The following is a 22,070-nucleotide window of genomic DNA, read 5'->3' as shown; positions in this document are numbered from 1 at the left end:
CACCACCCAGCAAAAAAAAAAAAGCAAACTCCAACAACATCATCATCGTTTAACGTCCTCTTTCCATGCTGGCATGGGTTGGACAATTTTGACTGAGGACTGGCGAACCAGATGGCTGCACCAGGTTCCAATCTTGATCTGGCAGAGTTTCTACAGCTGGATGCCCTTCCTAATGCCAACCACTCCGAGAGTGTAGTGGGTGCTTTTTACATGCCACCGGCACAGGGCCAATCAGGTGCTACTGGTAAGGACCTCGCTTGAATCTTTTTACACATGCCACCGGCACAGGTGCCAGTAAGGCGATGCTTGTAATGATCACGCTCGAATGGTGCCTTTTATGTGCCACTGACACAGAAGCCAGTTGGCTGCTCTGGCAACGACCAAGCTCAGATGGTGCTCTTGGCGGTCATGCACTGTTTATTTTACCCTCAGCTAATGTGCTCGTTATTTAACCCACAACGCTAAGAACGTGTCTGGGGGTGGATCCCATGACACACCCAGGAACCAAACAAGATTATCCCCTCTGTTTGCCTTTAATCCCCCTGCCTCCCCCTCCCCAGTTTCCAGATACCAATGCAACATCAAACTGCTTCTCCTCTAAACGTGCTGACCTTGTTGTGCGGACAATCGCGATTGTCCCTAGATCTCAGGTGCAATATTCAGCTGAATCCATTTTCCAGCCCTGGACTAAGATCTCTTGGAAACTCATTTCACCAATAATTCAAACTGCATTAACTTATGCACTGGTTTCATATTTTGGCACAAGGCCAGCAATTTCAGGGGAGAGGAGTGGGGTAAATCAATTGCATTAACCCCAGTGTTCAACTGGTACTTATTTTATTGACTACAGCGGTATTCGAAATCAGAAGAAATGCCGTGAAGCAATTTTTCCGGTACAACAACAGGTCTGCCAACCGACCACCACCACCACCACCTTCACATTAACTTTAATATTAACCCTTTTCTTTTTTTATAACAACTCATCAGAGACCACACTTACCTTGATCATACAAAACCTAATAATTTTAAAAGAGCACATTTTTAAAGTAAACAGCTCCCATCATAAATTATAAGCCAGGAAACTCTTTCACCGCTTCACCAAGTTAATAATGAATGAAGTTTATTTTACTAATCCTGTCAAATTCATGATTATATTTTCAAAATCAATCAAAAGACAAACTAAGTTTTATTTCCTTATATGGTCACAAAAAGATTAGCCATCTTTGTAGAGGGGTCTCAGAATGTGTCATTAAGGAAGAAATTAGACAATAATTCACGGACAACGCCATTTAACCCTTTCGTTACTGTATTTATTTTGAGATGCTCTGAGTTTCTTACAATTACTTTAAATATAACAAAGAATTTAGTAAATTAACTTCGTTATCGTTAAGCTAGTGTTAGGAACATAAATTTTAACTAAGATTTGGTGGAAGATTTTAATTCAAAACTTATGAAAACAAGACATTTGTACTAAAGAGCCAGAGCCGGTTTCAGCCGGATTGGTAACGAAAGGGTTAAAATAAACAAATCAAAATAGAAATAATTAATGATTAATTACCAGTGGAATATCATCATCACTCATTGGTTCTCTCTTAATCTTGCTGGGGGAGATCTTTGATACGGGACTGGTCACAGAGTTGTGTTTGGATGAGGACATATTGTTCATATGTTTAGAATCGGACTTTATAGATGTATGTTCCGTCTTGACCACATTCGGTTTGGCCTCCCGGTGCTCACTCCGCTCCTTCTTGCGCTCTTCGCTGGACTTCTCCGACTTCACCGTCGAAGAGTCGCTTGGTTTGTGTTTGCTTTTCTCCTTGAGTTTGTCGTTGGAGGAGGAGGAGCTCTTCTCTTTGTGGCGGTCTTTGTGTTTCTCTGAGTTGTGCGAGCTACTTTTGCTAGATGACGATGACCCATGCTTGTCTAATGATGTCGATGATGATGAGGATGAACTGTGTTTCGAAGAATCTTTGTGTTTCTCAGAGTGCTTGTCTTTGTGCTTGTCTGAGTGACCGTCACGGTGCTTATCGGAACTAGATGACTTCTTGGGTTTATCCGAATGTCCATCTCTGTGTTTCTCAGAGCTGGAGGAATGCTTGGAACTACTATGACTGTCTTTGGATTTGGAAATGTGTCCATCTTTCATTTTAATGTGATTGTTTGTACTAGCCGAGTTGGAGTGGTTATTTACAGTGCCATAATTGTTGACTTTTAACTTCAGATCTGAAACAGAAACAGGAAAAGAATAAATGTGTGTGTGTGTGAGAGGGGGAGAGAGAGAGGAGGGGTTCAAATCTTGTTAAATTTAATTACAATCTTAAAAAATCGCATTCAAAATGTTCCTGCCAGTCTGACAAGGTCCCTACCACCATGCAATGGAACAATTGGTATGCAAATATCGGAATATATTGCAGTCCTAAGGAATGAAAAATAACAAGAACACACGTGCATCATTTCCAATCACCAAACTTTGACAGCGGCCTCATCACACCACAGTAATTATTCCATAAAGTTTGGCAATGTCGCAACCCCCCACCGAACAAAAAACCCCAAAACGCTCAGGTTTGTTCTGAAGAGAGAATGTCAACTACATCTGGAAGGCCTCAAATATTTGGCTAACGATGGCCAAAAGTCACTACAATAACAACAATAAGTCGAGAGGATAATGGTGCAAGAGTTAGAAATTACAAACCCAGCACACCGTCCCATTTATATGACTATACACACACACACACATATATTGCAAGGGCCAATGCACGAAACTCTCCGACCTTGAGTCACTCTGTTATTTCTGCTAAATACTAATAAAAATATATACATATACTCATATTTTGGAGTTCTGTTTTTCCTGTTTGTATCACTAAACAAGACTAGAAAAACAGCCAACAACTGATGAGGGGTCAGTCTCCATGTTTTTAATTTTTTTTGTACACGTTTCACAACATCCTGTGCCCACATATGCATATATATATATATATATATACATATAGATGTATGTACACATACGTATGTGTGTGTATATATATACTCTTTTTTTTTTCGCCTTTAGTCGAGCAAATCAACCCCAGGACTATAGCAGAAGACACTTGCCCAAGATGCCTCGCAGGGGGACTGAACCCGGAACCATGTGGTTGGTTAGCAAGCTACTTACCACACAGCCACTCCTGCGTATATATATATATATATATATATATATAGATATACGTATAGATGTATGTACACATACGTATGTGTGTATATATATATATACGTATGTATATATATATATATATATAGATATACGTATAGATGTATGTACACATACGTATGTGTGTATATATATATATAATATATATATATATACGTATAGATGTATGTACACATACGTATGTGTGTATATATATATATATATATATATATATATATATACGTATGTATATATATATATATACGTATGTATATATATATATATAGATATACGTATAGATGTATGTACACATACGTATGTGTGTATATATATATATACGTATGTATATATATATATATATATATATATATATATATTATATATATATATATATATGACACTCCTAAACGAGCTAGATGTGACAGAGCAAAACTCGGGGAAGACAAAGAAGTAAGAGGAATTACAGACATGTACGAGAGTAAACGAAAACATAATTATGTGTTGGTGGAAAGAGAGTAAACCTCTCGTGGGATTTTTCATTTACATCCGGCTATCATCTAGAAGAAGCCTGTGACGGCAAAGAAGATAACAGCTGTTTACTAATAATCAGCCAAACAACGCTTCATATTGTTGTCGGCTTAAAAAGTGGACCATGGCGTGATGTTTCGAGTTTGTTTATAAACGGACAACAACACTGACATTTTTAGTTTAAACAACCTAAAAATACGCTGCTCCATCCATCACCCATAGGCATTTAGACAAACCCCTCTCTAAGGGAGATAACCTAACATTTAAAATCAGATTGTTGCGACTAGTTACCGACCCTGAATGCCATGAAAGGCATCCCCAGTCATTTGTAATCACGAATTGGCAGAATCGTTAGCACGCCGGGCGAAAAGCCAAGCAGTATTTCGTCTGCCGTTACGTTCTGAGTTCAAATTCCGCCGAGTTCGACTTTTCCTTTCATCCTTTCGGGGTCGATAAATTAAGTACCAGTTACGCACTGGGGTCAATATAATCGACTTAATCCGTTTGTCTGTCCTTGTTTGTCCCCTCTATGTTTAGCCCCTTGTGGGTAATAAAGAAATAGGTATTTCGTCTGCCGTTACGTTCTGAGTTCAAATTCAGCCGAGGTCGACTTTGCCTTTCATCCTTTCGGGGTTGATAAATTAAGTACCAGCTACGCAGTGGGGTCGATGTAATCGACTTAATCCCTTTGTCCTTGTTTGTCCCCTCTGTGTTTAGCCCCTTCTGGGCAATTAAGAAATAGGTTAAATCGACCAAGTTCCACCTATCTAAGTCCTAACACTCTCTACCTTGTTTGTTTGCCTTTCCAATTTAGTTGAGGCGGGATAGAACTCGAACATGCTCACTTCATCACTAAACCAAAACAGACATCCCAACTGCCAAGTAATTTAGTTCCGTGTAAATAATAATGTTTTGTAACTGGAGACGAGACTTTCACTGCAGACGGGATTGGCCTGGTCACTTGTGCTTCCTGTGTGAAACACCATTTATTAAAAACTCAAACGATTACATTAGTCACCGATAAACAATCATTAATTATGGGGCGATGGGACTACGAAAGAAACATTCAAATAAACAGCAGGAGATATCGCATGCATCAACATGCCTCGAGATAGTGTTCATGACTGGTCGCCCTGTTAGAAATAGCAGGAAGACCTTCCTTAATTCACTCCTTCCTTATCTTAAAATAAATAAACAAGGAAAATGAAGAGGTTTTCTGTATTCTAGAAAAAAGCACGGAATAATGGTTTGAATGTTTTTTTGATTTCGGGTTTTCTTCACTCAAGACCGAGGGCAAAGAAACAGGTTTCCAGACACAAGCTGGTAGCCCCAAACTAACAACTATCATGACGAACGATTTCATAGACTCTAGAAATAATGTTATGGTCAATGACTTTTTATATCAAAGGTTATTAAGTACAAAAATAATTTTTCTTATCGAAAATTTCACCAGGTGCGAAAATCCGACCGTCGGACAAGGTAACCCAAACAATAATAATAATAATCTTTTCTTCGATAGGTACAAAGCTTGAAATTTTAGGGCAGGGGGTTCGTCGATAACATTGACCTTTAGTACTCAACTAGTATTTATTTTATCGATTCCCCGAAAAGACAAAGTCGATCTCGACCCAATTTGAACTCAGAACGTAAGGGCGGACGGAATGACGGTAAACATTCTGCCAGGTGTCCTTAACGATTCTTCTAACCCTAAGAGGAGAAGGGGGCAAGTCGAGGGATTTGGTGGGTTTTATCGAACCTGAAAGGACGAAAAGCAAAGTCGTATAATAACGAGGATTTTGAACACACACAAACATTATTGTATTATAAGTGAGGATTTTTTTGTACGACGACTGGTAGTTAAAAATAACGATCGAGAGTGAACGACAAAATTAAAATAACCGTCGGGATGTCTGTCCTTCGAAGTCCCAGGCCTTGTGAGAAAGGTAAATAGGAGAGGGGGAATGCGAGAATGTAAAGTTTACCCCAAATCTGACATTTTAAAAAGAGGCAGGAAAAGACCCCCAAAGAGAAGGAACTGAGCCGGCGATCAAAACTGGAATAAGTAATTATGTCATGAAACGAGTGAGACAGCCATTTCTAAACACACACCCACACACACATATATATATATATATATATACACAGCAGTATTTCATTTCTTATTTTGTAGTCAACCCGGTCAGTGACACGAACTACGTTGACACAAACAAAATAAAGAATTAAAAAAAAACAAATTAAATAATTTAATAAAGCGAAGAGAAACAAACCTATCATGTTTTAGAATTGGAATGATTTGCAAAAAAAAAAAATGAATTCGAAAATGACGGCTGTGGGTTTCGAGGCCAACAACGGTCTTTCTTTTTTTTTTTTAACAGCATAAATGTCCTGTCGAAATAAGGCAACGGGCGTCCCAGGATGGTAACAAACTGCAACCTATGGACACAAGATTCGCTTTGCGTTTTATACAGCGTCCGCAATAAATATTCTTTCGAAAAAAAAAAAAAATGAAATTATGATTTTTATTTTTTTGGCTCCTAGAATTTACATAACCACATTTTTTAATGGAAAAAAGCTGAAAATATTTATTTAGCTTAACTTCCGTCTCGTATTTAACCACAGGAACAACTGCGCGGCTTCTTGACATTTAGAAATAGCAGCTAAACTCCCTTAAGTAAGCATTCTCCCGTTATTTATTTATTTCGTTTCATCTCTAAATGAAGGTACTGGTATATTCTTTCCTTTTATGATCACAAAACGAAAATTTGGGAGAATTAGAAAAACTGAAGTCTGAGTAATCGTTATTAAAAAATAACTTTGAAAAATAAATTAAAAATAGAGAAATAATTTCGGAAATGTAATTTTTGCATTTTTAAGGGAGAAATAGTTATGTGCCGTACGTAGAGTCAGATGTAGGGAACAAACTATATTAACTGCGGCCATACTGGGGCACCGCCATGGAGAATCTTTAGATGAACCAATCGACCCCAGCACTTTTATTTCAACCTGCGACTTATTCTTTCTCATAGACGTAGAAAAAGTTTACATTTATTTTGACATCATTTATGACCAGTTCCAGCTTTGTCATCGTCCAACACACACACACACACACTAAATAACAAAAGAAGCGTGACCGAGGCCAACTCCACTGAGTTTGGTCACACTCGGCAGAAATGATTTAACAATCAGTGCAATGGTTGTTACACTCCTCAAAGTAAATGCTATTTCCCACTGCCATTGACGTGGGAAAACACACGGAATTTCGTATTGAAATAAGTCTAAGCTTTAATAATCAATTTACGTTATATAACACACACACTGACATTTTCTGAGGATTAAAAATCAACAAACTTAGAAAAAGAAAAAAGATTTTGTAAACAGAAAGGCGCAGGAGTGGCTGTGTGGTAAGTAGCTTGCTAACCAACCACATGGTTCCGGGTTCATTCCCACTGCGTGGCATCTTGGGCAAGTGTCTTCTGCTATAGCCCCGGGCCGACCAAAGCCTTGTGAGTGGATTTGGTAGACGGAAACTGAAAGAAGCCTGTCGTATATATGTGTATATATATATATATATATGTATGTGTGTGTCTGTGTTTGTCCCCCTAGCATTGCTTGACAACCGATGCTGGTGTGTTTACGTCCCCGTCACTTAGCGGTTCGGCAAAAGAGATCGATAGAATAAGTACTGGGCTTACAAAGAATAAGTCCCGGGGTCGATTTGTTCGACTAAAGGCGGTGCTCCAGCATGGCCGCAGTCAAATGACTGAAACAAGTAAAAAAAGATAAAAAAAGAAAAGAAAATCAAAGCCTCGGACCTATCCATCTATCCACCTGTCTATCTATCCACCTGTCTGTAGCTCTCTCTCCATCCATATACACACACACGTGTGCGTGTGTAAGGAGGTGGAGGATAGAAATGTGTCATTTGTATCTTTTGACAAGAAATGTTAGTGACGCAAAAGGATCGGCAACAACCATGAATGACGATAGCGTGACGCTTGTTGAACGGAGCCGTCGCTTGTGATTCAACCGTTCACGGAAGAACTGTGGACGTGGGAGTCACCACACACAAACATTTGTTGAGTTAAGGCCTGTGGAATCAAAGACAGGTTCGATTCCAGTTAACAGTAGTACAGCACACACAGTATTGAGAAGGAGAAGGAGATAATAAACATTAGTGTGGATGCGCAATGGCCCAGTGATTAGGGCAACGGACTCGCGGTCATAGGATCGCGGTTTCGATTACCAGACCGGGCGTTGTGAGTGTTTATTGAGCGAAAACACCTAAAGCTCCGGCAGGGGATGGTGGTGATCCCTGCTGTACTCTTTCACCACAACTTTCTCTCACTCTTACTTCCTGTTTCTGTTGTACCTGTATTTCAAAGGGGCCGGCCTTGTCACTCTCTGTGTCACGCTGAATATCCCCGAGAACTACGTTAAGGATGCACGTGTCTGTGGAGTGCTCAGCCACTTACACGTTAATTTCACGAGCAGGCTGTTCCGTTGATTCGGATCAACCGGAACCCTCGTCGTCGTAACCGACGGAGTGCTTCCACAATAAACATTAGTTGAAGTGGTCACCCTTTAAAATTTACACAACAGTCCTGGACCTTCTTATAATATTTTTGTAAGTGAAAGAAAAAAGAATGGAAAACGGTTCCCGACTCATTTATGAAACCACCCCAAAATTAGGTGTGTGAAGGTTTTCCCGTGTTTTTAACTATCCTAAAGGCAACACGCGTGAAATAGAATGGCTATGGTTGGGAATCGAAACCTTGCCGCTGGCTATGTTTGGCTTGAGTTCGTATTGTAACTTAAATTAATCCTTTCTGTTTAAAGGTACAAGGCCCGAAATTTCGAGGGCGAGGACAGTAATCGATTACATTTACCCTCTAGTGCAGTGCTTTTCAAACTTTTTGCTGGAGCGGAACCCCAAGGAAACATTCCACTGGCTCGAGGAACCCCTGTGCAATAATTTAATAGTCTAATGCACACATATCTGCACAGGAGAATTAAAAATTACTGATGATTTTAGCAGTTTTGTAACTTCTTGCGGAACCCCTGGACTGTACTGGCGGAACCCTGGTTGAAAACCACTGCTCTAGTGCTTAACTGGTCCCTTATTTTGCGGGAAGAAATGCCGCGAACCGTTTTGTCCGGCAAACTATCGATTCTGCCAGTTTGCCAAGGGACAATATTGGTATCGATGAAGAAGAAGCAGCAGAGGTTAACATCGGACGAGGAATATAGAAACAGGAGGCGATAACTCAGAGACAAAAACCAATGAAGTGTGTCGACACAACTAGAATGGTTTATTTATTGTAAATAGAAATAGGTAACGCGAAGACAGGACGATGACATCCAGTCACGGTTCGACCCTGTTTGTCTTTGCGAAGCTTAGACATTCGCGTATTTGTTAGAACAACGGCGAGAGAAAGGAATACCGACAAAGAGAGAGCAGTTGAACAAGATCTATCAATTTCTTTAGGTAGTCGGTCTGTAATGAGGAAGTTTTGCTATAAACAGATCGGAATAACACCATAAAAACACTATCTATGGCCACAGATTTGTGTGTTTCTTTCTATGGATTTTTTTTCCGTCTTCAAAGCTACGTACAGCTGCTCGATAAATAAAATCGGCGCCAGCGTATCGATCCAACTGCCCTCACTTTTGTTTATATATATCTCGTCACCTGTTTTGATGGGCAAACAGCCGCGTGCTGTTGAAGAAGACATCGATTTTGCAAGTCAGGTGCTTCTGACCTGATTCCAGTGCACGGCACCGACAGCAAAGACCTCTCCGGCCATGCCCCAAACCGCCTCACGCTTTCCACTGTAACTATTCTAGGGTACTAGACTTTTATCTTCCACAAGCAATTCAGACGAGGCCAGAATAAAAGAAGATGAGAGTCTCTTAATTCTCCACTGTTGAGTCTCTGCAGCTGTGTAAGGTTGACAGGAGGCGCAATGGCCCAGTGGTTAGGGCAGCGGACTCGCGGTTTCGATTCCCAGACCGGGCGTTGTGAGTGTTTATTGAGCGAAAACACCTAAAAAGCTCCACGAGGCTCCGGCAGGGGATGGTGGTGATCCCTGCTGTACTCTTTCACCACAACTTTCTCTCACTCTTACTTCCTGTTTCTGTTGTACCTGTATTTCAAGGGGCCGGCCTTGTCACTCTCTGTGTCACCCTGAATATCCCCGAGAACTACGTTAAGGGTGCACGTGTCTGTGGAGTGCTCAGCCACTTACACGTTAATTTCACGAGCAGGCTGTTCCGTTGATTCGGATCAACCGGAACCCTCGTCGTCGTAACCGACGGAGTGCTTCCATAAGGTTGACACAACGGAGGCGACAGGATCGGTCCGCGGTAGTGGAACAGTTTAAGTGCAGTTTGAGCGACAATTTCCATAGCCAAAGATTATCTTGTGAATGGAATACGGATGGAACTGTTTGCTCGCCAGCGCGTGTGTCTGGTGATTACAGACACTTCGTTGTCATTCCCTCTGTCACAGGAGACCTGTAACTTGCTCACCCCAACCCGTCCCCGGTATGCCATTCAACAATCGATGAAAAGGGACCCACGCGGTGGGGGGTGGGGGTGGATCATGTTTATTTCTTGAAATCTTAATATTTGCTATACTCTTTTACTCGTTTCAGTCATTTGACTGCGGCCATGCTGGAGCACCGCCTTTTAGTCGAGCAACTCAACCCCGGGACTTATTCTTTTGTAAGCCCAGTACTTATTCTATCGGTCTCTTTTTGCCGAACCGCTAAGTGACGGGAACGTAAACACACCAGCATCGGTTGTCAAGCAATGCTAGGGGGGACAAACACATACACACACATATATATATACATATGTACGACGGGCTTCTTTCAGTTTCCGTCTACCAAATCCACTCACAAGGCATTGGTCGGCCCGGGGCTATAGCAGAAGACACTTGCCCAAGATGCCACGCAGTGGGACTGAACCCAGAACCATGTGGCTGGTTAGCAAGCTACTTACCACACAGAGCCACTCCTGCGCTATGTTCAATCGGAGATTTGAATATATATCTCAACACTTCCATTTCAAGGATTTCAAGACAGAAAGGCTTAATTAAGGAAAAGAAATCGCGTATTCAAACAGCGTATTCAAATTTGAACACAAGGCCAGCAATTTCAAGGGACGACCCTCCAGTGCACAACTGGTATTTATTTTATCGACCTTGAAAGGATGAGATGGTAAAGTCGACCTCGGTGACATTTGAACTCAGAACGTGAAGACGGACGAAATGGCGCTAAGCATTTTGTCCGGCGTGCTAAAACGGTTCTACCAGCAAATGGTTATATTATATAATATTAAAGGAGGAAGTGATTTGTAACCAGCGAAGTCCATTTTCTGCGTTTTCCGCCGTCGCCCATCGAAAAGAGAAGAGGAAACAAAAGTGATTTCACTTATTCAAAAACCTGTACACGATCGTTCGACTTGCTAGAAATAGCAGCTAATGCTCTGTTAAATCACACCATAGTATTCATAGACTAAAAAAAGGTGGGTAACGTAGTATATTAGCCATACAACAATGATGGGATGGTCGCAAGTGGCATGTCTTTAATATGTTAGTCGAATCAGGGAGAAAAGTTTTTTAAATCCAAGTTTTATGATTTATGTGATGAAATCATAAAAACAAAAGAAAACAGATCGTTAAACATCAAACAACGGAAGAGAGAGTGATTCATTCTCGGTTGAGTAAAATGAATATTTTTCTTCCGTTCTTTTACAGAAAGAAAGAAAAATAAAATCCAGTTTGCAGTGGAAATAGCCAAGGGATTCGGTGAGAAGTGGGTTGCAAGGTCGAGAGCTACAAACAGAGTTGGCAACTACTTTTCAAGTTTTCTACGAATGTGCGTGAGAGAGATCAAACCAGAAAGACAGAACCCAGTCGATGAGTGTTTGAGTGCAGAGCGGCTCAGAGCAGAAACAGCTGTCTAGCACACGACAACAGGCTAGAAATAGACCCCAAGTCTCCCTCAACTCACATCCTCCTCTTTTACAAAATGGACACGTTGATACAGTCCAGAAAAAACCTTTGTCGATAGGTCTGTTCACAGTCAGGGGGTACTGAGCTGGGGGGGGTAGGCTAAACATTTTAAGGGCGGCGAGTTGGCCGAATCGTTAGCACGCCGGGCGAAATGCTTGGCAGTATTTCGTCTGATGCTACGTTCCGAGTTCAAATTCCGCCGAGGTCGACTTTGCCTTTCATCCTTTCGGAGTCGATTAAAATAAATACCAGTTGCATACTCGGGTCGATGTAATCGACTTAATCCGTTTATCTGTCCTTGTTTGTCCCCTCTGTGTTTAGCCCCTTGTGGGCAGTAAAGAAATAGGTTATTTTATTGCCTCCCCCGCCATACCTAGGATTTGAACTTAGAACAGAAGGACACATAATGAAGACACTTTACCCAGAGTTCTACCATTCGTGGTCAAATACTCTCTCCCGCACACGCCACCTTATAAACTCTTATAAACTCGGAGTATCGCAGTGCTGCTCTCGTAGCAGCCGCTTTCTTTCCATCACTTCATCGCACAAACACACAAAATAATCGTGTAACACAGTAACACAGTCTCCTCGCTTTACACGTACGGAGCTGACCTGTTCTCGAAAATACATTAAAACACATCCTTTCTTAACAGGTTCCAACCGACACATCATTACTCCACCCTCTTTTACCACCCCCCCACACACACACAGACGGCAGGAAGTCACATTAATAATAACACGGTTTTCCTACGGATGAAGACTTCCTAATTTCCGTTCCCGACCCGACAGCCCCCCACCCCCACCTCCGCCATCCCTCTACTCTCCACAACTGTCTATAAACCCTTCTTCCTTCTCTGGAGCCCAAACATAGCGGCGGGGGCGGCGGCGGCGAGGGAAGTTTTTTTTTTACTTTAATTGGAGGGAATGTTATAAAAATATCACCGATTCAATGGCTGCTAAATAAAAGTTTTTCGCCCACCTGTCTCGGACCTGTCGCTTATTTTTAGACACCTGCCTCCCCCAACCAGAGAAAATGGGTCACCATGTCTCTGTCACTTATAGGAAGTTCTCAGGAGAAAAAAAAAAAAAAACACAAACCCCATCCTTCTGGGGTTCGGGAAACCAAGTTCTTTTACAGTTTGATAATTTATTTAAAAGATTTTCTTAATTTTGAGCGAAGTGTACTGGCCCTTGTTTGAGTGAGCAGAACCGTGATAAAAGGCATGGGGGTGCCATTTCATTCTCCTTACAGATGCTGTGTACCGAGGACTACATTATTTTATTTAACGCGTCCCTCTCTTCCTTTCTTTCAAGACGGAGAGGGAGATGGAAAAGGTAATTTGGCTGCTATTTCTAGTGTGTCGAACGACCACTAAGAGATTCCTCCATTGGCTTCCGTCAAATCATGTTAAGATGTCTTCTGTGTGGAATGACTAATCACAGCCATGATCGTAAAAAGGGGGAAAGACTGAGTAAACGCCTCAAATGTCCTAAAAATGACGAGGTGGCCACGTTCGGAATATCTTCGACCATAAGTCTCTTCGCGCAGGAAGGGGTCTACAGATAAACAAAGTCGCATTTAAAACTGACAAATTCTAATCTATCTTAACTTGGGGGGGTTGACAGGATCATCTGGGATGTTGAACCATTAAAATGAGGTTGATTTGGTTCTATTTCTAGCAGAACAAGCAACCACAAAGACTTATGTGATCGGTTATCTTTGAATGTGGGCGTAAAATGGAAAAGAAAGAAGCAGAAGTGTTCAGAAAAGACGAAATAGTGAAACTGTCAGGTGCCAAACGAAAAATTAATCGAGGAAGTAAGGTGCGAAACGGTACTGGCGCCATTTGATCGCTCGGTGCCGAGGTTTCAAGGCCCAAGTCACGGCGACGATAGCCTCTTCATGTCCCCCACAAAAAGATGACGATATAAAATAAATGTTGCCCTTTCCTGAACTGTAACAACATAAAAAAAAAACCCCCAGAAACTGGAGGAATAATAGACTCGGGTTGTTGTCAGAACTGGGGAAGAAACCAACTAAAGACATCATTTGGTAACATACCTATAAAAGACAATATTGGTTTCAAATTTCGGTACAAGGCCAGCAATTTCGCGGCGGAGGGGGGGAGATTAAGTCGATTACATTGACCCCACTGTTCGATTAGTACTTATTTTATTGACCCCGAAAGTATGAGAGGCAAAGTTAGCTTAAGCGGAATTTGAACTCACGAGATGCCGCTAAATATTTTGGTCCGGCGCGGTAAAGCACAGGGCCTGAATTCGGTGGAGGGGACCAGTCGATAGCATCGACCCCGATACTTGAGTGGTAATTTATTTTACCGACCCCGAAAGGTTGAAAGGCGAAGTTGATCTCAGCGGAACTTGAAATCAAAACTTTTTTTTTTTGCAACCTTCCAACGGTTCTGCCAGGTACAACAAGGCCAACAATTTTCAAGAGAATCGATCAGTCCATGCCTTCGATCCCAATATTTGACTGGTAATATATTTCGCAGACCCCGAAAGGACGTGAGGTTAAAGTTAACCCCGGAAATAACGCGTGGACCGTGGAAGCAATAGAGCGCCGTGAAACCCCGAGTTCAGGTTTCGGCGGTGGTGAAAACACAGAGATTAGGGGATAAGAAAGGATCCGATCAAATTAATTCAGGTAAAGTCAACCTCGGCGGAATTTGAACTCAATTCGTCTGCCGTTACGTTCTGAGTTCAAATTCCGCCGAGGTTGACTTTGCCTTTCATCCTTTCGGGGTCGATAAATAAAGTACCAGTTACGCACTGGGGTCGATGGAATCGACTTAATCGCTTTGTCTGTCCTTGCTTGTCCCCTCTGTGTTTAGCCCCTTGTGGGTAGTAAAGAAATATATATTACTTAGACAGAAGTCGGGGAGCCCCAGGCTAATTACTGACCACCACTCAGTGAAAAACAAAAATGTTTTTTAAACTCTTAACAAGGACAAGATCAGTTCCTGTTTGTTTCGGTCGCCACACCTTGTTTTGTGTTTATTAAAAGCAAAATATTTAACAAAACCACTCCACACGGATAAGAAACGGGCTCTGCGTTAAGACAAAAGAATAATTTTTTTTTTTTACAGTAAATTTATTTTCAGCTGCCGGGAAATAACCTAATATATTCCGAATGCGTTTCGCCTTAAAAACGTGACAAATTGGAACCACTGGGGTCAAGGTTCCCCCCCTCCTTCGCTCGCTTATTTACTTATGTCTGGCTTTCTTTGGCGGAGGAGACAAAGTGAAACGGGAAGACGTCAAACGACTCTCTCTCTCTTCGACATTTTTGTTTCTCTTCTTCTCTATTCATTAAAAAGAGAAAGACGTCATATCTTTATTGTTGTTGTTGCGTTTGATGTGAAGAAGACATTCGTCAGCCGTGTTTGGCTGTCGACACGAAATAGCTCAGATTCCCACAAGCAGAGAGAGAGGGGGGGAGGGAAATGAAGGCATCAACCTGCTAGAAATGGCAGCCAAACGCTTCGGGAGAGAGAGGGAGGGAGGGAAATTAAGGCATCAACCTGCTAGAAATGGCAGCCAAACGCTTCGAGAGAGAGAGGGAAGGAGGGAGGGAAATTAAGGCATCAACCTGCTAGAAATGGCAGCCAAACGCTTCGAGAGAGAGAGAGGGGGAGGGGGGAAATTAAGGCATCAACCTGCTAGAAATGGCAGCCAAACGCTTCGAGAGAGAGAGAGGGGGAGGGGGGAAATTAAGGCATCGACCTGCTAGAAATGGCAGCCAAAAGCTTCTTCAAAACACACCCCTGTTATTGGTTTGAAGAAGAAGAAGAAAAAAATACGAAAAGAAAAAAAGATACATTGTGCAATGTAATTCTAGACAAAAAAAAAAAAAAAAAAAAGAAAAGGAAGGAAGTGGGAAGGTCGCGCAGCGGGAGCGAACCGAACGACTCGTCTGCTTAATTCGGGGATGATATTTGGAGCCTGAAAATTCGCCCCGACACCGCTTGCCACCATTTACAGCTGTTTTATTCTGAATGGTGATAAAACGCTGACGCAAACTCCGACACCGCCGCTGACGCTGACACCGCTACCACCGAATTGGGTCGATCGGAAGTACCCCCCTCTCACCCACTCCTGAGGTTTCACACCAAATCATTCGGTGTTCATTACAGAAAATAACGTGTTTCTAACCCCCGTCCTCACCCTCACCCCCCGCTCACAGAATAATCTGCACGAGGCAGAAAGGGGGTGATACACACGTTCGAATTCCATACTGGTAAATGACTTCTTGAGGAGTGAGTCACCATTTACGTGGCCATCCGACCTGCTAAATATAATAGTCATTTTATCCCTATCGTCTTTTTAATAAAGAAAAGAAAAAAGGTAAGGGGGGGGGGTGAGGCATATTGGACAGAGTACTTTAAAATACCGCTAAAAAAAGACGGGGTAGACACGGTTGGAAAGCTCTTGTTCCCACGTCTGCTGGATTAAGTTTATACGACAACTCTGTGAAGAACCTCTATAGATAGCAACCTTAAACCCCACCGTTTTTAAAGAAGGAAGGACGTATTGAGTGATATAGGTAGCTCCAGAATGGCCAAGACCGGTAATACCTTCGATCAGATGGAGTCGTCGCTCAACAACATTAAACATCCCGGGGTGGTTAAAGACAAGTTTTGAACTTAGAATTTCAGAGCAGCGGGGATTAAGTACTTGAAACCAGTGACGGCTTATATTGGGGTCAACTGTCATCGAGGTGATAATCCCAGGGAACCGTCACTCGACATTCTCACATGTGAATGAATTTTTTTTAAAGATGTTAGACGAGATTTTCTCCTTCTTTCTCTAAGGTCCCTTATTTCAATGAAGGGAGAAATACGAAAATAAAATTGTCAGTTTCCGTGGGTGTTTCGTTGTACATAATACTCAAGGCCGATGAAACGGCAAAAACCTGATCATTGCATGGCAAAGATCGTAAAGGGACAACTCAGCCCTGTTTGGAGAACTCAGGTCCACGGTGGAATGAAGAGAATAACTGCAACACCTCGGCTCCAAGAGAATTATAAGCACGAGCAATTTGTACAATTCTGATGAAAATGGATTCTTTTGGCTTGCATTGGTCGGAGAAACAACACTTGCGCTCACCGGGACATAGAATGCTGAGGGGTCGCAGTTCGAATTGACCTCTGCATCACCGTCACGAGCACTGATAAATCACTCGTCATCCGTATCGGAAGACTTAACAATAATCTTTTTCTACTGGAAGCACAACGCCTCAGATTTGGGAGGAAAGGATGAAGTCCATTACATCGACCCCCAGTGTGTAACTGGTACTTATTTAATTGACTCTGAAAGGATGAAAGGCGAAGTCGACCTCGGCGGAATTTGAACTCAGAACGTAGCGGCAGACGAAATCCCGCTAAGCATTTCGTCCATCACGCTAACGATTCTGCCAGCTTGCCGCCTTAATAATAATCCTTTCTACTATAGCACAAGGCTTGAATTAGTACTTGACTGGTACTTTATCGACCCCGAAAGGATGAAAGGTAAAATCGACCTCGGCGGAATGTGAACTCAGAACGTTAAGACAGATGCTAAGCATTTAGCCCGGCGTGCTAACGGTTCTGTTGGCTCGACGCTTTAACGATGAAGAAATATTGTCAGCGAAACATTTTCGAGGGCATACAAAAAGGGGTCAAGGAAAGGATCAATTGTACATGACTGTAATTCTTGGGAGCGCATCGCTGGTTCTATGAACTGTGCATTGGTAGCTGTGAGCGTGAAGGGAAGCGGTTAGACCAACCAGCAAGCACTGATATTACTAAGAACTTAACGAACTGCTGGGATTAGGAAAAGTTCGAAGAGGCTTAGTGGATTAGGTGAAACCGTGAAAGGAGACACGAGATATGATCGAGCACCTCCTTTCACAGTTTTAATAGTCACAGACAAACATGGAGAATGCAGGGACGGCGAGGATGAGACAAAATCAGACACAGATAATTCTTCCAGTCCTCAACCACGAAACCTATCGACCGTCTGCGACTTTACTCGAAAACAGTTCGATGAACAAGACGAAATCGATGCCGTTTGAAATTCACGCATCTCCGTCAAAAGTCACCGCTCATCATCATCATCGTTGTTTAAAGTCCGTTTTTCCATGCTGGCATCAGTCGGACGGAATTCGTTGCGGCTGGATACTCTACCTGTCGCCAACCCTCACACCTGTTTACAAAACAAGGTAATATTTCCCCCATGGAAGAAAGCAAACAACCATTGCTTATACGTCAACACAGAGGCGAACCCCTTTCAGTCTCTGTGTACCGAATCCACCCACAAGGTTTTAGTCGGCCCAGGACTATACCAGAAAACACTTGCTCACGGGACCGCGCAGTAGTACTGAACCCTAAACCACGTAATTGGGAAGCCAGCCACGCCTGGCGCTGACAAATCAAACACGTGACAGAAACCTATCAAACACCCAGTGACCAGGGACATTCACCCCTCAATAATCACCCGTTTCTACCTGAATTATCTTCGAATAAACTCAACAACCGTCACGTTGTCTACGCCATGCCTCATTAAATTTCCATATTTGAGTCTCTTAAACGATTCATGACGTGACGTTGTCTTTCCTTATTTTGACTTTGTGAAATATCATTAATTCTAAAATAATACCCAGTATTTCTTACACATTTCTATGGATTCGATGACATTAAAACTCTACAAACACGATTTCTTCCTTTCTTTTTACCTAAGAATTTTCAGTGTGGCTTCAGTTCTTTTCAATTTTTTTTCTCTTCCGATCAGAGCAGATAACCGAATAAAATAAACGACGCCCCTCCCCTCGTTCAGATAATAAACGGGTGAGTATGCAGGTATGTACTCGCACACATACGTCTACCTGGATACAGCGTCACTAGTTAGGAAACACATACACACACTGTTCTATATGCAGAAGTGTGTGTGTGTATATATATATATATATAATATATATATATATATATATATATTGGTTATATCCAGTTTGGCACCTTTAACGATAAAGGATATATATATATATATTGGAGTCTGGCGCAGCCTCCTGGCTTACCAGACCCCGGTCGAACCGTCCAACCCATGGAAAACGGACGTTAAACGATGATGATGATATATATATATATATATATATATATATATATATATATGTATGTATGTATGTATATACATGTATATATCCATACGCACACGAAGAATTTAAGTCAAACGAATCGATCTCAGTACTTTTTTTTAAAGCCTGGTACTTATTCCATCGGTCTCTTTTGCCGATCTGCCAAGTTAGGGGGAACATAAACACAGACTTCTAACATACGCGCACACACACATAGATAAGAGCGCAGACCTTTGTGGTTGGGGGACGTAACAGATGATACATTAAGTGGTGGGTTCGATTTCCAAGGGGGCCTGAAGTACTTTGTGCATGAGCAAAACCCTTCAATTCACGTCGACCCGGTACCAGTGGAATGCTAGTGCAGCCCTCCCCCGTGTCGCTCCTTTGGGAAGGCCGACAAGGTGTGATGGTCGATTCACCAAAGTGTAACCGACTAAACCAAACTCCTGACTACCAGTGACGACCTATCAAAACACGTTCGATCACCAGCTGGGTTGGTTTCAATACAAGCAGGGGTATACAGGACTTATAGATTCAGAAAAACATATACATACATATATGTGTGTATATAGATATATATACACAGCATGTAAATACACAAACACACACATAAATATATATATTTCTTTACTACCCACAAGGGGCTAAACACAGAGGGAACAAACAAGGACAGACAAAGGGATTAAGTCGATTACATCGACTCCAGTGCGTAACTGGTACTTTATTTATCGACCCCGAAAGGATGAAAAGCAAAGTCGACCTCGGCGGAATTTGAACTCACAACGTAAGCATTTCGCCCGGCGTGCTAACGTTTCTGCCAACTCGCCGCCCATATAAATATATAGTTTTTATACATACATGCACATATACATATATATATAGAGAGAGAGGGGGGAGGGGGGGTAGGAGACCCCCTTCGGTCATGAATGACCATAGGATTGCACCTAGAAAGCTACCCTCAAAGGCACAAGTCCGGGCAAGGTTGCTTATGGAAGGCCAGCATACCAACCTTCCCTCTTGGCACCACAGTGAACTGACTGGAGCAACGTGAAATAAAGCGTCTTGCCCAAGAACGCAACACGCGGTCCGGCCCGGGAATCGAACTCACAACCTCACGATCGTAAGCACTCAGCCATGCACCTTCACACCTACATATGAGTATGTATACAAATATATGTACACACAAATACACACGTGTATACAAATATATGTACACGTGTATGTGTTTGTCTCCACACGTTTTCCCATGGACATCACATGGGTTGTGGCAACGCTTCATGTAGCATATAAACAAATTATCTTCTTGGCCACAGGAAAGGAGAGTTTATATCAGCAAGGTGACCCAACTGTAGAATATAACCCCCAGAAGTCATGCCACATGAGGCTGGGAAATAAAATACACAAATATCAACGTGTATATATATATATTCGTGTCTGTCCATGTCAGCTTCCCTTGACACCAAATGTACGGAATCCTGGCCTGGAAACATGTCTGGCCAAGTATGCTGTGTATACTCCAAGAATTATGGGGAAATGTTACTAGCTTGCTTGGGAGCAAGTGGAGGTTGGCAACAGGAAGAGCATCCCAGTCATAGGAAACCTGCCTCAACAAATCTCATTTGATGCAAGTAGAGAAAGTCGGATTACACACACACACACACCAAAACACGTGGTTAGTGTTAAGGGCAACCGACAGTAGAAACTAGGCCAAAACAGGCAATGGAACCTGGTGGGGCCCCCTCGCCAGCTCCTGTCAGACCGTCCAACCCATGCCAGCATGGAAAACGGACATAAAATGATGATGATGATATAAAGATACACAAGTGTATATGTACAGACACATCCCAACCCATGCTAGCATGGAAAGCGGACGTTAAACGATGATGATGATGATGATGATGATGATATATATATATATATATATATACTTTATACATAACCACACAGGCATGCCACTTTTTGTGTTTAGACAAGTTTGCTCCCCAGCCATATGTTATCAGGTTCGATTCCAGCTCTGTCACCCTCTTGGACAACTTGTCCTCTACCACAGCCCTCTTGTTAGGGGACTGGATTTAGCAGACGGGAACTGGTAAAAAGCTATTTCACACACAAACATGCACACAAGTACAATCATATTTGCGTGTTTCAGCCAACACACTAAGGGCCATGCTGGATATATGTATCTATACATATAAAGCTGAGGTTGTCTGTCTGTGTGTGTGTGGCAAGTTTGGTAGCCTTCAACTAACACCATCTCCTCCAAGACCCCGCGGCGCAAGTTGATCAAAATTGAGAGTATGACAGAAGAAGGCTTGCTCTTCCTTCCGTAGAAGAAAAAATTCAAATCGGACCATGTTAACACCAAAAATTATTTACATCAAAAAGGTGCTTTTTTTTCTATGAAAATCCCTATTTTTTACGATTTCTTGACTGCTGTGTCGCCATTTTTCGGTGTATTTCAACCAGAAAAATGTTCACATAAACAGAATAACAAGCTACATAATGCAAAATTTTTACTTTTCAAAAAAGATTGAACTATGTCAAATATATTTATAAATTTGTGTATATACACACACACACACATGTATATGCATATACACAATTACATATACAGGAATACATTGCAATACACAACCAACACATATATATATATACGTGAACGTATACAGAAACACACACGTACAGACGATAAGCCATCATCAGGTTCCTTTGAGGCACAGACTTGTAATTACCACGACAGCATTTCTATAAAGATACCGGCATGGTTATCTTGATCTGGGTTTTTGTTCTGAATCTCTGTCAGACATTGAAGTGCAGAATTTGATCAAGAGGTTACGCAACTAGATGCAACTCAGCTACTGTGCACTGCCAGGGTCACTGCAGAAAAAGCACAGGTATCTCTTCGAAAATGTGACCCTTCAATGCCAGATTTTGAAAATGGTTATATCATCCATCATCATCGTCGTCGTCGTCGTTTAACGTCCGCTTTCCATGTTGGCATGGGTTGGACGGTTTAACTGGGGACTGGCGAGCCAGGCTCCAATCTGATCTGGCAGAATTTCTACAGCTGGATGCCCTTCCTAACGCCAACCACTCCGAGAGTGTATATATATATATATATATGTATATACATACATGTATATATATTCTATACATATACATTCACACACACACATATATATATATACACATACATACATATATACATACAAAGAAATATATACACACAC

At 42.0% G+C, this 22,070-nt stretch overlaps 1 protein-coding gene across 2 annotated transcripts in view; it reads right to left on the bottom strand.

Moving 5' to 3' along the window:
- Positions 1-22,070, bottom strand: part of LOC115221391 (DNA topoisomerase I, mitochondrial) — a 54,237-nt gene that overhangs the window by 21,438 nt on the left and 10,729 nt on the right. The window contains exons 1-2 of one of the 2 annotated variants that reach the window (XM_036511088.1): positions 5,962-5,984; positions 1,559-2,223 (exon numbers count right to left, since the gene is read on the bottom strand). In XM_036511088.1, the coding sequence (XP_036366981.1) occupies positions 1,559-2,223; positions 5,962-5,968 (672 nt within the window). In that variant the 5' untranslated portion in view covers positions 5,969-5,984. Of the gene's footprint in view, positions 1-1,558; positions 2,224-5,961; positions 5,985-22,070 lie in introns of those variants that run through there. The other variant, XM_029791565.2, reaches the window with a different exon arrangement.

This window comes from Octopus sinensis, linkage group LG18, assembly GCF_006345805.1.
Source record: "Octopus sinensis linkage group LG18, ASM634580v1, whole genome shotgun sequence".
Classification (NCBI taxonomy): domain Eukaryota; kingdom Metazoa; phylum Mollusca; class Cephalopoda; order Octopoda; family Octopodidae; genus Octopus; species Octopus sinensis.
This window is presented reverse-complemented; position numbering and strand designations above follow the sequence as displayed.